This window comes from Grammomys surdaster, unplaced genomic scaffold (assembly GCF_004785775.1).
Source record: "Grammomys surdaster isolate TR1022 unplaced genomic scaffold, NIH_TR_1.0 135, whole genome shotgun sequence".
Taxonomy (NCBI): Eukaryota; Metazoa; Chordata; class Mammalia; order Rodentia; family Muridae; genus Grammomys; species Grammomys surdaster.
The window spans coordinates 794,421-808,791 of record NW_021604593.1 but is presented as its reverse complement, the minus strand read 5'-3'; the positions used below and the strand labels follow the sequence as shown (position 1 = coordinate 808,791).

Here is a 14,371-nt window from a genome sequence, read left to right as displayed (position 1 = left end):
GGGAGGGAGGGAGGGAGGGAGGGAAAGAAAATTATCTTTACATTGCTTTCTAAACCAAAAAATACAAGTTACTCCCTATGGAAAGATTATAAAAGGAACCAAAAGTATTCTACACATTTTTCCCATCTGCACTTAGCATTAAATATCTAAACCTGGGGCTGGGAGAAATGTTCCAACAGTTAAGAGTGCTGGCTGCTGCTCTCCCAGAGGTTCTGAGTTGAATTCCCAGCATCCACATGGAGGCTCACAATCATCTTTAACTGTAGTTCCATGGGCTCTGATGCCCTCTTCTGGTGTCCAGACTGTACACAAAGACAAAATACATAGAAAAATAAATCTTTAAAACTAGTAATAAACAAACAAACAAACAAACCTGATTCTTCTGAGAACAACAGTAGCTATGTTTATTGTACCAACAGCAGTATAAACAATACCAACAATGTTTGCTATGCTATGCTTTCTAAATATTATTTCCTAATCTCCTGCAAATAAGATACCACTTTCTTCAGCTTTAAAATTACTTCACTTAACTGGAAGATAAACTTTATATAGATACATGAAATTATAAAAGGGCTGCAAACCTCAGATGTACAACTGTTATATCTACTAATATTTAATGTAAGTAAACTATTCATCCCACTTTTAAGGGATGTCACAAGTGAAATCATGTGTCAACAGTCATACTAACAAATAAGATAACATAGTGAACATTATGATTTTAAACAAAGGGCAAATCGACCGAGCTGTGATGAAGAGTTTATCCTAATTAGTTGAAAATGTGCTTGAGTGCTTTTCACAGAGCAGCTCTTGGCTATCTTGCACCTACTTACTATTTTACTCTCGACCTATACAGCATTTAACTTAAGTTTACACTTCTAGATCTTTCAACGAACAAAGATCAACCATAAAATTACTTCAACAAGTAGAAATAGCCATGCTCCCCAACAGCAACCTCTGCATTGCTAGACGCTTATCCAGCTGGTAGATTTATACCATTGTTCATTCTTAGTTCCTTAAATGTAAAAAAATACCCACAGAATGGAAGCATACCTCTAAATTGGTTTAAATATGGCACCAAGTTATTTTTAGTCAAGCTTTAAAAAGGGACTTATCATTCTTCTCAAAGGCTAATCTACTCAAGTTGCTCCCATGTTAAAAAAAATAAAAATAAAAGGCCAATTTATCTGTTTTGAAAATTAGAAATGTTATTTATGCACTGCTCAACAAAATGTTAGGAGAGTCCTCACATCAAATCAAGGTCGGAATCATGCCTATTGTTTATAAAAACAAAGTCTTTTCAAGAACTGGGATGGTTAAATGTTATCTATGTGTACTTAAATATAATTCTTATCAAAACATTGAAATTATATTTTAAAACTTCCCATCCTATACTATACAGAGTCAAAAGGAAAACTCACATGATTAGAAATTGTTTCTTATTTGTGGGGGAAAAAAAACAAGAACTATTCACATCACATTTATTTGAAATCTGGATTCCCTCCTTGCACGATAGAAAGATGCAAAGACAAACACTTCCAAATAGCCAGACAGATCATCCCACAGTTGTAACTTTCATCATGCTTCTCAAAGCGGAGTGGTGAGATCAGCTCACAAACAGCTTAAGCAGCAGAACTAGAAATCGGTGGTAGTAGTATCAGGCTACATAACAGCCTCTCCGAAGAATATGAAGTAAGAGAACGAAAATGTGCTGGCAACGACCCAAAAGACGGACAGACACAGCTTTGAGAAGCTTGGGGCTTACAGTGGAGAGCAATCCATCTTCCCTGACCCCACAGCTTGGCTTCCCTTACTTTAACCCCAAAATAGCCACACAGAAGTTATTTAACACTACCAACCTTCTCTCTAAATATAAGCTGAAGGACATGTGGGCTTGCAAAGATCTGCTTAAATACATACATACCCTGAAAATGGAAATCTGTGTTCCAGCTATGTGAGGATGGAAAAGTCAGACAGGATTATACTGAAATTACACTGTACAGAATACCCTTTGTTCCCCCCAAGAACTGTGTCCACAGCATCATTCTGAAGTTCTGGAAATTTCTTTGTGGTCAATTTTGACACTTTGAAACTGACTGGCATTGAAAATTAGTCAACTTTCTCAAAAGAAGGAACCCTAACAGATTAATCAAGTCAGATCAAGCAATTCTGTTAAGAAACAATTCCTCTACTTTAGTCAGAATGTTACTTTTTGTTTGTCAGTTTTGAGTCAATATTACTTTGTAACCAGGCTAGCCTGGAACTCCCTCTGTAGGCCAGAGTGGCCTGAAATTCAACAATCCTCCTGCCCAGCCCTGAGTGCAGGGATTTAAGGCATTCATCACCACTTATGGCTTTATATATTACTCTTATAATTCCATCTTGACCAAATCATGTATTAAAATAGGATTATAAATTCTAATTCTTGAACCTCTGATAACTTCTAAGCATAACTTTTCTCTAAGGAATCAAGAAGCTGAGTATATCAATGCAGGCCTAAAATCCTAGCACTCAGGAGATAGAAGCAAGAGGATCAGGAACTCAAGACCACCCTCTGCTACAGAGTTTAAGGCCAACCTGGGCTATCTGAGACCCTATGTCAAATAAATAACCAAAAACAACCAAAAAAATGCCGTTATTTTAGGCTGAAAAACGATCAGATTCACCTCATATCAACATATATTTATTTAACATGTATTTTGTACCAAACATTATTCTGAGAGTGGAGGAACCACAGGCAATATATATACATGGTCTCAAGGGAGTCAAGCTGGTTGGGGAGATCACATGACACACTCAGTGTGCTCTACTGACAGTCAAAACAAAGAGCCTTGGGATTGTTGAAGAAAGAATGGGTAAATCTAGAAAAATTCCAAAGGCATCACAAGATTTGAGCCGTATCTTAAAGGATGAGAATTTCACAAGGGAAAGAGGAATGCTGAAGGCCAAAAGTGGGAATGGAATAAACAAAGATCATCCCCTCCGCAAAAAAAAGAAAGAAAAAAAAAACCCACAAAATATGACATGAAAAAAAAAACAAAAACAAAAAACAAAAAAGCAAACCATGTGGCAAGGGTAAAAATGTGCGGTTCGTGTGCTGGGTCTCCTTCCCTTGCTCCATGACAAACATCACCAATCAGTCAGAACGTATTGAGAAACCATATGAAGTCTCAAAATCCTTCTGAACAAATAAAACAAAGAACAGGACCATGAGATGAGTTGTCTGTGCTACTCTGAATCTACAAACAGGAAGCAGTAGGACCTGAGGCTAGATGGGTAATTAAAAACGGAGTATAGGACCGTGAATGTGAACGTGAGGCTAACAAGATTAGATTCTCCCCTATAAGGACTGAGGATAAGCAAAAGGTTCTGTGAGGGATGATGGATTCTGGCACCGTGAAGAACGGATGTGAGCAGGCCTGGCAGTAGAAAGAACAAGTGAGCTGATTCTGCAGGATTAGCCCTACCTACAACCAGGGCAGGAGACAGAAGCTCTACATTATCTCAGGCTAGGCTGGGATACACGAAACCTGTTCTACCTCAAAAAAAAAAAAAAAAAAAGAAGGTTGGGAATATAGCTCAGTGACAGAGCACCTGTTTAGCATGTATGAAGTCCCCAGTTCAACATACAGCACTCAAAAAAACAAAAAACAATAGTAATTGTGGGTCAAAAGAAAAGTAGAAAAATCTACTGCAGGCTCTAAAACAAAAACAAAGCAGGATTTTGGATTTTAAAAATCTTGCTTCAAAATACAAACTATGGGGTAAAGTCACATGATCAGAATTCTCAAGTACTACTTAAAAAGGACCGTAAAGGCTGGAATTAAAGAAATGAATAACAATGAGACACGAGATTACTCAAGACCATAAATTCAGAAGTAGGTATTCCAGGGTTAGCATCAAGAAACGGAACATCCTCATGACCAGACTGGCACTCAGCAAGTCTCTCCAGCCCTGTGGCACCAATACTGTCTGGCCGAGTAACAGACTCATTTCACCTCACATGCCCTACAAGGCAGGCAAACTCATGCTGAATGAAGTGCAGAATTCAATGCTCATTTTAAAACCAAGGCTCATCCAAAACTCTAATACTGCACATTTCTCTTAAGAAAAGAATTTATATGAAATAATACCATCTATCAAGTACCCATATGTAAGCCTTTAAACTCTGTAACACTTGGCATGGAATACAATCAATCTGTAGAACTTTGGACAATATGAAAAAAAGAAAATTAACTCCCACAACTTAAGTAAAATATTTACTATATGTCATTATTCTAAAGAAATATAAAACTTCAGGGCTGGGGATGCAGCTTAGTGGCCGAAGACTTGTCTGGCATGTTCAAAGCCCTAGGTTTAATTCTTAAAATCAAACATAAAACAATTAAAAATTTAAAACTTTTTGAAAATTGAAAACATTGTTTTCAATCAAGCATACAGGAGTAACCCTAGCCCTTAGAAGATAGAAGGTCAGATGCTCAAGGTCTCCGTGAAGCTAACAGGAAACCAGCCTGGGCTTCATGAATCCTTGTCTCATAAATCAACAAAATGTTGAGGGATGGTGGGTACATACAATCCCAGCACTCAGGAGGCAGAGGCAGGTGGCTCCCTTCTAGTTTCAGGCCAGCTTGGTAAAAAAAAAAAAAAAAACAAAAACAAACAAAAAACCAAAAAACTTTATAACTTTAGCTGTTATTAACAAAGGCTAAAGTAATAGTGTGAATCACTGTTTAAGACGTAAGGATATTCAAATTAAGGGATAAATTACCCTGCAGTGAATACCAACAATACATTTCACACTACATGACACACAATCAAGGATTCTACTTGGCTCCCATTCTGTTCTGTACCATGAACAACCTCACAAGCTGGAGCTAACACTGAACAGCTGTAATCCAATCCCCAACACCTGTAATCCCAGCGCTCGGTGATGTGAGGCAGGAGGACAGGGAGTTCAGTCACCCTCTGCTACACAACGAGTTTGAGGCCAGACTAAAAAACAGTAAGAATATCTCAAAATTAAAAACAAAAACTCAAAAAAAAAAAAAAAAAAAAAAACTCACGAAAGGGACTCTCCTTCTCTTAAAATAAGACAAAATTAAAATTACGAACTAAAAAGAAAAAGTATGTGATTCATTTAAGAAAGCAAATCAGATACTTATTATCGCTTCTCTCTTAGCAGAAAGAAGGAATTAGTCACGGGAAGGGTCACCTTGTCATGATGTCATTCTAAAGTCATTACAGAACTTTCCACATGTTATGCTTCCTCCCAGTCAATCACAAAAGAAGTCAGCCCAAGACCGAGGTCAAATTCCATTCTAACTAAAAGATCTCCAAACTTAAAGTAAAGGCCTACCTAGTCCATAATATTTAAAGGCCAAATACAGAACCCTCCTCTCCACCTTAAAAAATGTTCTTCCCGTTAGCTAACTGCAATGGAATGTGGCCCATACACAAGAGCTTTCCCAGTCTTCATTTTCTCAGAAAACATAAAGAAAACTTAATCTCTCTCATAAGGAGAATATGTTTTTGATAGAAAAAAAGTAATGTAAGTGGATAAATATATTAACAATCAGAGCTTTAAGCCCTTTCCCTGCTAACTAGCCCACTCCCATTCTCAGGAGTGCTCTTCCTTGCTCAATAACCTGTTTCTATTTCCACTCATTAAGAATACTTTTAAATGGGCTGGAGAGATGGCTCAGTGGTTAATAGCACCGACTGCTCTTCCAGAGGTCCAGAGTTCAATTCCCAGCAACCACATAGTGGCTCACAACCATCTGTAATGTGATCAGATGCCCTCTTCTGGTGTATCTTAGAACAGAGACTATGTACTCACATACATAATAAGATAAATAAAAATCATTTTTTAAAAATGCTTTAAAATAAATAAATTACGGCCAGGCAGTGGTGGTGCATACATTTAATCCCAGCACTTGGGAGGCAGAGGTAGACAGATCTCTGAGTTCGAGGCCAGCCTGGTCTACAGAGTGAGTTCCAGGACAGCCACGGCTACACAGAAAAACCCTGTCTCAAAACAAAAACACAAAAAATAAATTAATTAATTAATTAAATTACGTTGATAATTAGTACAAAGTGTAAATTAGTGGACACCTATACTCACTTGCAGAGACCAACACATAGCCATACCATACATACATAGTTAATAAAAATATTTTTGAAAGGGGAGTGGCTAGAGAGAGAATTCAGCATTTAAGAGTTCTAGCTGTTCTTGCAGAGGATCCAAGTTCAGTTCCCAGCACCCACATCAGGAGGCTCTCAACCACCTACATCCATTTCCAAGAGATCCAATACCTTCAAGGGCATGGGCACAGGCACAGGCACACACTCATGCCCACACTAACTCATCCCCCCAAAGAGAGAGAGGAAAAAAAGAGAGAGAAAGAAACATAAAATTTAAAACTATGCACACATACAACCACCTGGGGTTTTACTCCTTTTTTTTTTTTTTTTAAGAAAGCTTTTACAGGGGCTGGAGAGATAGCTCAGTAGTTAAGAGCACTGACTGCTCTTCTAGAGGTCCTGAGTTCAATTCCCAGCAGCTCACAACCATCTGTAATGGGATCCAATTCCTTCTTCTGGTGTGCCTGAAGACAGCTACAGTGTACTCACTCATATAAATAAAATAAATAAATTTTTTTTAAAAAAAGAAAGCTTTTGCAAGTTATTTCTATATTTTAACCCAAGTTTTTTTTTAATTAGCCCATTTTGAAAATAAACAATTCTACCATTTTATTCACTCAAAACTTCTCACAAGAAAACCCCACGAAGGATGTAATTTACTTACATTCTTCCTACACCTTCATACATGTTAGTCTCATCCACCAGCGTCATAATCTCCGTGTCCGTAAGGTGTGCATGCTTTTTTGTTCTGTTTAACTGTTCAATCTGTATGTCTGCAAGCTTCACCTTCTGTTGAGTATCAATAACTTTGGCTTGAAGCTCTGTGAAGGCCTAAGAAAAACAAGCGTTTAATTTAGTAAGTTAAGCCTTTAAGTCAAATCTAGATTTGTTAAAACAGAACATGCTAACCAGACAAAGCTGTAAAATTTACCAACGTAAGCATAAATGAAGAGTCAACAGAATTGTAACACTATGTAAATTCTAAATTCTAAATTCATTGACCATATCCATAGATGACGTGATCAATATGAACAAGCAAAACAAATGTGCATTAAAAAACAGCCATATGTCAAGTAACCAGACAGTAATAAAAGGGATAAATAAAATATTCAGGAGATAAACCCAGAGATCCAAAGCAAGAAGCAACTTACTACAACTGTACTACATAACTAGAATCCAAAGTACCTCATATTATTTCAAAATCCTGGCTGGAGAGTCAGACCTGGTGTCTTCCACCTATAATCTTAACAACTGGGAGGCAGAAGCAGGAGGGAGGTTCAGGAGTTGTCTGGGACTGAGACTTATAAGATATTAGAGGCCAGACTGAAGCTACAAGACACCTAATCTCACAAAAGATTTTTTTTTTTTTTTTAGGGCCAGTGAGATTGACTCAGTAGATAACGGCACTGTCCACCAAGCCTGACAACCCAAGTTTGACCTCTGGGAACTACATGGTAAGAGAACACTTGAGCACACTTTTACATGCACACACAAACATTTTAAAATTAATCTTTAAGATAGATTAATAGATGGGTGGACACACAGAAAGACAGAGGTTCACAGGATAGCTCAGCAGGTAAAGGTACTTATTACCCAGTCCAACAACCTGAGTTCCATCCCTGGAACCCGAACTCACATGATAAAAGGAGAAAACATTTTATATAAAGCTTTATATATAAAGCTGAGATTTACGTATCAGGCATACACTTTTAATCCAAGAACTCAAGTGGATCTCTTATTATTTCAAGGACTGTCTGGTCTATCTACATAGTAAATTACAGGCTAGTCCAGGACACATGGTGAGACCACGTATCAAAAAAAAAAAATTTAAAAGGCTGAGATTTGTAGCATGTGAGAATGCTGTATAAAGCCAAGTTTATATGTTTCAAGACAAGATTGGCAAAAAGCAAGATTCACATACTTAGCATCCCCAGAACAGGAACAAGTGGCTTCTTTTATTAGGAACAGCCATTTCAGCTGTCATATTGCTTAGGCAAAGGTTAACCAGAGGCAACTACTTCAGATGTTACTTAAGGGAGCTAGGCAAACAGTTCAGTCAGCTGACTCGAGGTTCACTCCCCAAGACCCAGAAAGCAAGCTGACAGAGCTGATGGGATGGCTCAGGGGTTAAGAGCACTGGCTGCTCTTACAGAGGACCAGGTTTGGTTCCCAGTACCCACGTGGCAGACCAAAACCACCTATTAACTACAGTTTCATAGGGACGCAAAGCCCTCTTCTAGCCTGAGAGGGCTACACACATACAGTATACAGACATTCATGCAGGCAAGACACAAACATAAAAATACAACTTGTTTAATGCTAGGCATGGAGGGGGGGTGCGGGGGGTTCCTGTAGCTCACTAGACAGACAATCTAGCCAAAGTGGCAATCCCTAGGTCACAGTGAGAGGTCTTGTCTCAAAAAACAAAATGAATTCCTTGAATGCAGGAAGCCTTGAGTGCAAATCCTAGCTCTGGGGAAACTGGGTGTAGGGGTGCATTCCAACTACATAGCCAAGTTCCAGGCCAGCCCAGGCTAAAGGAGACCCTGTCTCTTGGGAAAACAAAACCAGAACCTGGGCCAGTAAACAATGGACTGAAAATAATAATAATGATTAATAATCCATTTCCTCTAAAAGGTCTTTTGGAAAGCTTACTTGGCGAGGAAGGATGGTATGAGAGCTCTTTACAAAGGTGATGGGGAAGAGAGGATTAAGGCCTTGACAGAGCATTGCTATAGCAGTGTCTGGTTTTCTGAGGTGTGTATAAAAGGGACTTTCAAGGTATGGTACAGAATAAATGATCTAAAAGCAAAGGTTGAACCTGGAGTTTTCAAATCAAATGAGGAAACCTAACTGCAGGTGCTCCTGCAAGCCCTCTGACGGTCTGTCTTCAGTTCTTGCTATGAAATTGGGACCCCGACGGCTCCAAAACACAGAGAGACGTCTCTGAAGTTCCAACATAAGGACACACTGCAGCCCAGCCCGCGCGCGACCCAGTAACCTAACCCACCCGCCCGAAGCAGCTCCCGCCAGCAAGAACCTCCACCTGAAGCAGAGCGAGTCCCGTCTCAGGGTTCCGGGAGGCCAGACCCCGCCCCCTACAGTCTCCTTCCTCCAGCGAGACGCGAGCCTCCCCCCGCCCCCTATTCATGTCCCCACTCGCTTCATCATTCAAACAGAAGGGTCTGTCTGCTGAAAAGCTTCCTTTACCTTCTTCAACTCCAGATCCACGGAGGCGGCCATATTGAAGCACTCTTTGCGCCTGCGCTAGAGGCAAGCCGGAAAGGGGTGGGGGGAGGGCGCTTTCAGGCTTCAATCGTAGGCTTCCTTCTGCGCCTGCGCAAAAGTGAAACTCAACTAACCCAGATTTCTCACTCTGTAATCTACCCTACTCTACCATTCTGTCATGAGACAAGTGACCCTGAACGTTGAAATTCTGATTATATTTGATAAGCGTGTAACTGCTGGCATGTGGCTCTCTCTTATCTTCCACATACAATTAGACAAGCATCTTCATTTGAGATACGGAATTGAAACAGGTTTGTGGGTCATTCAGTCCCTGTGCTGTTAGGGATGTATAAAGCCCCCAGCTTTGGGCATGCCTATAAGACCATTAGAAGTGTGGTTCAGCCAAAAAGAACTTAATTCTGCTGAAGCCTCCTCATATATCTTCTAGACACAGTGCCTCTCAAGACAAGCCGCATGTGTTTGTTGAAATCAGATTCCTGGCTGGGATGTAGTTCAGTTGGCTGAGTGCTTGTCTAGCACACTTGAAACTCTGGATTGATCCACAGTACCGCACAAAACAGGTATGATGGTGTATACCCGTGATCCCAGCGCTAGGTAGGTTGAGGCAGCAGAATCAGAAGTTCAAGGTCAGGTCAGCCCAGGGAATAAAGGTGCTTACAACGAAATAAAATTCAATCCTGAGAACCCACATGGTAGCAGAGAAGTGATTCCCACAAATTATCCTCTGACTCTCTTCTATGTTTGTAACTCCACACACGCTTATGAACGCACACATACACTAAATAAATTCAAATTTTAAATTAAAACTAGGAACTGGAGAGATGGGTCAGCAGTTAAAAAGCATATACTCCTCTTCCAGTGAACCAGAGCTTGACTCTCGACACACATGTTAGATGGCTCACAACGACCTGTATCTCCAGGTCCAGGAGAATGCCTCTGCTGGTACCTGAGTTTACATGCTCTCTCAGTCATACACACATGTAGACAAAATTAAAGATAACAAAAATAAATCTTTTTGCAAATTAAAAAGTTCAAGTTATCTTCAGTGGCTGGGAGAGAGCTCATAGAGAGCTGACTGTGTAAGACTTGTCTCAAAGAACAAAATCTAAAAAACTCAAAAATAATAGATGAGGATCAAACATAGTGGCCCGTTCCTGTGATCCCAGCACTGGAGAAACTGAGGCAGAAATATCACCATGAAATTGAGGGCGGTCTGGTAGTGATTCCAGGCCGGTGTAGACTGTTTATATAGGGACACCATGCCAAGAGACAGGGATAGGATACATACTAAGATCTTACACAGAGATCCACTTTGGTTTTGGCTCTGTCATTTTCTCATTCCTGCTTGGCACACAATGTATGGGCTATGTAATTCTGGAGAATGTGCCACCAGTGTCTGATTAGAAGTGTGTTGAAGCATCATGTCTCTCACCCTCTGCTTTATGCTTCATACCTTCCTGTCTCTGTGATCTGCACCATGGCTTCCCATCATTTACTTCATTAATTTAAGCATTGTCTCTTCAACTGTGTCTCATTTGTCTTGTCATTTCACTCTTCAGTTGAGTTTTTATTTTTTAATTTTTTTATTTATTTTATTTTATTTTTTTGGTTTTTCGAGACAGTGTTTCTCTGTGCAGCCCTGGCTGTTCTGGAACTCTTCAGTTGAGTTTTTACTTCAATAACTACAAACTCTAATGTTCTATTTAGAGTTTGTTTTTGCTCCTCTGTGACAGAATTTCCCTCTGTAGCCCAGGCTAGCCTTAAGCTCCTCATCCTCCTGCTTCAGTCTCCCAAATCCTGTCATTCTAGCTATGTACCCCCATGCTCGGGTAAACTCCAGTTTAGAGAATTCTACTTAGGCCAGCTAAGTTAAATTAAAGGCTATAAAGTTAGATTCTGCCTCAAAAACCCAGAAAAAAAATCCACTTGGTCATTTTCAAATCTATCAGCTCTTTCCCATAATTCCAAGCTGCTACTTGAATCATTGTAACCACTGTTGTCTTTCTTTACCATGCCTTGGGCCTGAGGTTTTCTGGATGTCACTTCTTTCATTGAGGATGCCTGCTGCATCTCTCTTGTGATGATTTTCCTTGATCCCAGCACTAAGGAGACAGAGGCAGGAAGACTCTGTCTAGACCAGCAAGGACTACATAGACTTAAAAAAAAAGAATAAAAGAAAGAAACACCTTTGCAAATGGCTTCTACTCATATCTACCAAAAACCTTATGAAATGTATGAGTTTCAGACTATTTTTTATCTCTTGTTTGTGTGTGTGTGTGTGTGTGTGTGTGTGTATGAGAGAGAGAGAGAGAGAGAGAGAGAGAGAGAGAGAGAGAGAGAGAGAGAGAGAGAGAGAAGACAAGTTTGGGTTGAAACAAAGTCTTTCTTGTTTCTGTCACTGTGTACTGTGTCATTCAGCATTGTTGGCTCACTGTATCTGGCCTTTCATGGGGGCTCCAAGACTCAAACCCAGAGGTTGACTTCAGCTGTGGTCCTCTGTTACTCCCCACCTTATTTTTTGAGACAGTCTTTCACTGGATCAGGAACTGGCTGACTGTCAAGACTGGCTGGCCAGCGAGCCATGGGAACTTCCTGTCTTCTCCCCTAGTACCAGATTATAGACATGGCCTACACACTCAGCTTCTTATGTGGGTGCTGGGGAGCTGAGCTCTTAAACTCATGCAGTGAATACTTTACTCACTGAACCATCTCTCTAGCCTTGAGCAATACATGTTTTTATTCATTCCATGAATATTTATTAAATATCTGCTAGGCTCTGTCTCAGCCCTGGAAATACAGTCATATCAAAAGGAACAATTCCCTGGCCTCACTGAGCAGCATTCTCTTGAAGAAAGACAAATAAGGAAAAAAAAATCATATATGTAAATGTCAGTACATGGTGGCACATACCTGTAATCCCAATACTTTGGAAGTAGAGGCTAGAGGATTGGGAGTTCAAAGCCTGCCAGGTTGCATGAGACTGTGTCTCTTTCACATACACAAAGATAGATAGATAGATAGATAGATAGATAGATAGATAGATAGATAGATAGATATTTGAATAAGAAAATAGAAAAAATGAGCCGGGCAGTGGTGGCACATGCCTTTAATCCCAGCACTTGGGAGGCAAAGGCAGGAGGATTTCTGAGTTCGAGGCCAGCCTGGTCTACACAGTGAGTTCCAGGACAGCCCAGGCTATATAGAGAAATCCTGTCTCAAAACCCCTCCCCCCCAAAAAAGGAAAGAAAATAGAAAAAATGATTAGAGAGATGGGTCAGCAGCCAAGAGCACCCAGCATCCACATGGCCACTCACAACTGTCTATAACTTCAGATGTAGGAAATCTGACATCCTCCATCAGCAGAGGCAAAATACACATACACATAAAACACTTGAAATATATAGAGAAATATAGATGGGTGGAAGTCATTTAAATGTGGGACATTTTCAGGACAATGAAACATTTGAAGCAAGACTTGAAAAAATTAAAAGGAGCCAGCAAAGAACTGACGAGAGAGTATCTCAAACAGAGGAAATAAAAAGAGCTAAGAATTTGGAACCAATGGGATGACTCATTTGGTGAAGTGTTTGCCTTGCACAAGAACCTGAGTTTGGTGCCCAGAGTCAATGAAAAAAATTTAATCAGAGCCTTGTAGCCTTGGGGAGGTAGAGACAAGCTAAGTACTGAGACTTGCTGGCCAGACAGCCAAGCCTATTTGGAAAGTTCTAGTGAGAGACCTTCTCTTGAAGAAATAAAACATTGGGGGACAGAGAGGCAGCTCAGTGTCTTAGGGAACTTGAGTTTGATTCCCAGCACCCACCCACATCAGGAGATCCATAATTGCTTATAACTCCAGCTACAGGGACTCTAATGGCTCTGGCCTTCACAGACACTGGAATGTGCCCACACAGACAGACACATCCATACATGGTTAAAAACTCTCACTCTCACTCTCCCTTTCCCTCTCCCCCTCCTCCTCCCTCTCCTTCCCCTCTCCCGCCTCTATTACCTGCAGAACGATGCCCAGGGTGGCCCTCTGTCTTCTGCATGTACTCATTCACACACATACACACGTACACTCACAAACACAGTTTAAAATGGGGGCAAGGTTGGCCTATTGGAAAAATAAAAACAAAGAATCACTGAGGCTAGATGGTAGACGATGACTGAGGAGAGACGAATGAGGTCAGACCATGGTCAGATTAGAACCTCGTTTGTGTGTTATTGGAAGCCAATAAATCATTTCACATTATTTTTTAATTTTTGTGTGTATACTGTGGGGTATGTTACATTGTAGGTGTGTGGTGTGTCTGTGTATAGTGCAGCTGTTAGTGTGTGCAGGTGTGTATATGGGCTTATGTGTACCTTTGTGCAGAGGGCACAGATATTGGTGTCTTTCCTCAACTTTGAGCATTTTATTTTATTTTATTTTATTTATTTTTTTTTTTGAGAAGAGTCTCCTTATTTAGCTAGATGAGCTGGCCAATGGTCTCCAGGGATCCACTTGTCTCTGCTACTCAGTACTAGTGTTATATACTGTGCCACCATGACCCCCTTTTTATGTGGGTTCTGGGGATCTGAACTCAGGTTCTCATGCTTAAATAATACTCACTTTATGGACTGAGCTGTCTCTCCAGCCCTGGAAGCCACTAAATAATTCTAAACGAAATATTGAGATGATATTTTCAAAGGAACAGTGTAGGTTCTAAATGGAGAATGAAATGGAGAAATCAAGAATGGAAACCAGACAACCGGTTAGGACAGCATTGCCACAGGAAACTAAAGAGATGGCAACAACGCCGGGCGGTGGTGGCGCACGCCTTTAATTCCAGCACTTGGGAGGCAGAGGCAGGCGGATTTCTGAGTTCGAGGCCAGCCTGGTCTACAGAGTGAGTTCCAGGACAGCCAGGGCTACACAGAGAAACCCTGTCTCGAAAAAAAACCAAAACAAACCAAAAAAAAAAAAAAAAAAAAAAAAAAAAAA

The 14,371-nt window shown here is 40.3% G+C and overlaps 1 protein-coding gene across 1 annotated transcript in view; it reads right to left on the bottom strand.

The window, feature by feature from the left end:
• Pfdn1 (prefoldin subunit 1) overlaps nt 1-9,416 on the bottom strand; it is a 51,087-nt gene extending 41,671 nt beyond the window's left edge. Inside the window, exons 1-2 of the mRNA XM_028762799.1 lie at nt 9,349-9,416; nt 6,803-6,969 (exon numbers count right to left, since the gene is read on the bottom strand). Of these exons, the coding sequence (XP_028618632.1) occupies nt 6,803-6,969; nt 9,349-9,381 (200 nt within the window). The 5' untranslated portion in view covers nt 9,382-9,416. The remainder of the gene's footprint in view (nt 1-6,802; nt 6,970-9,348) is intronic.
• Between the last annotated feature and the right edge of the window lie 4,955 nt (nt 9,417-14,371).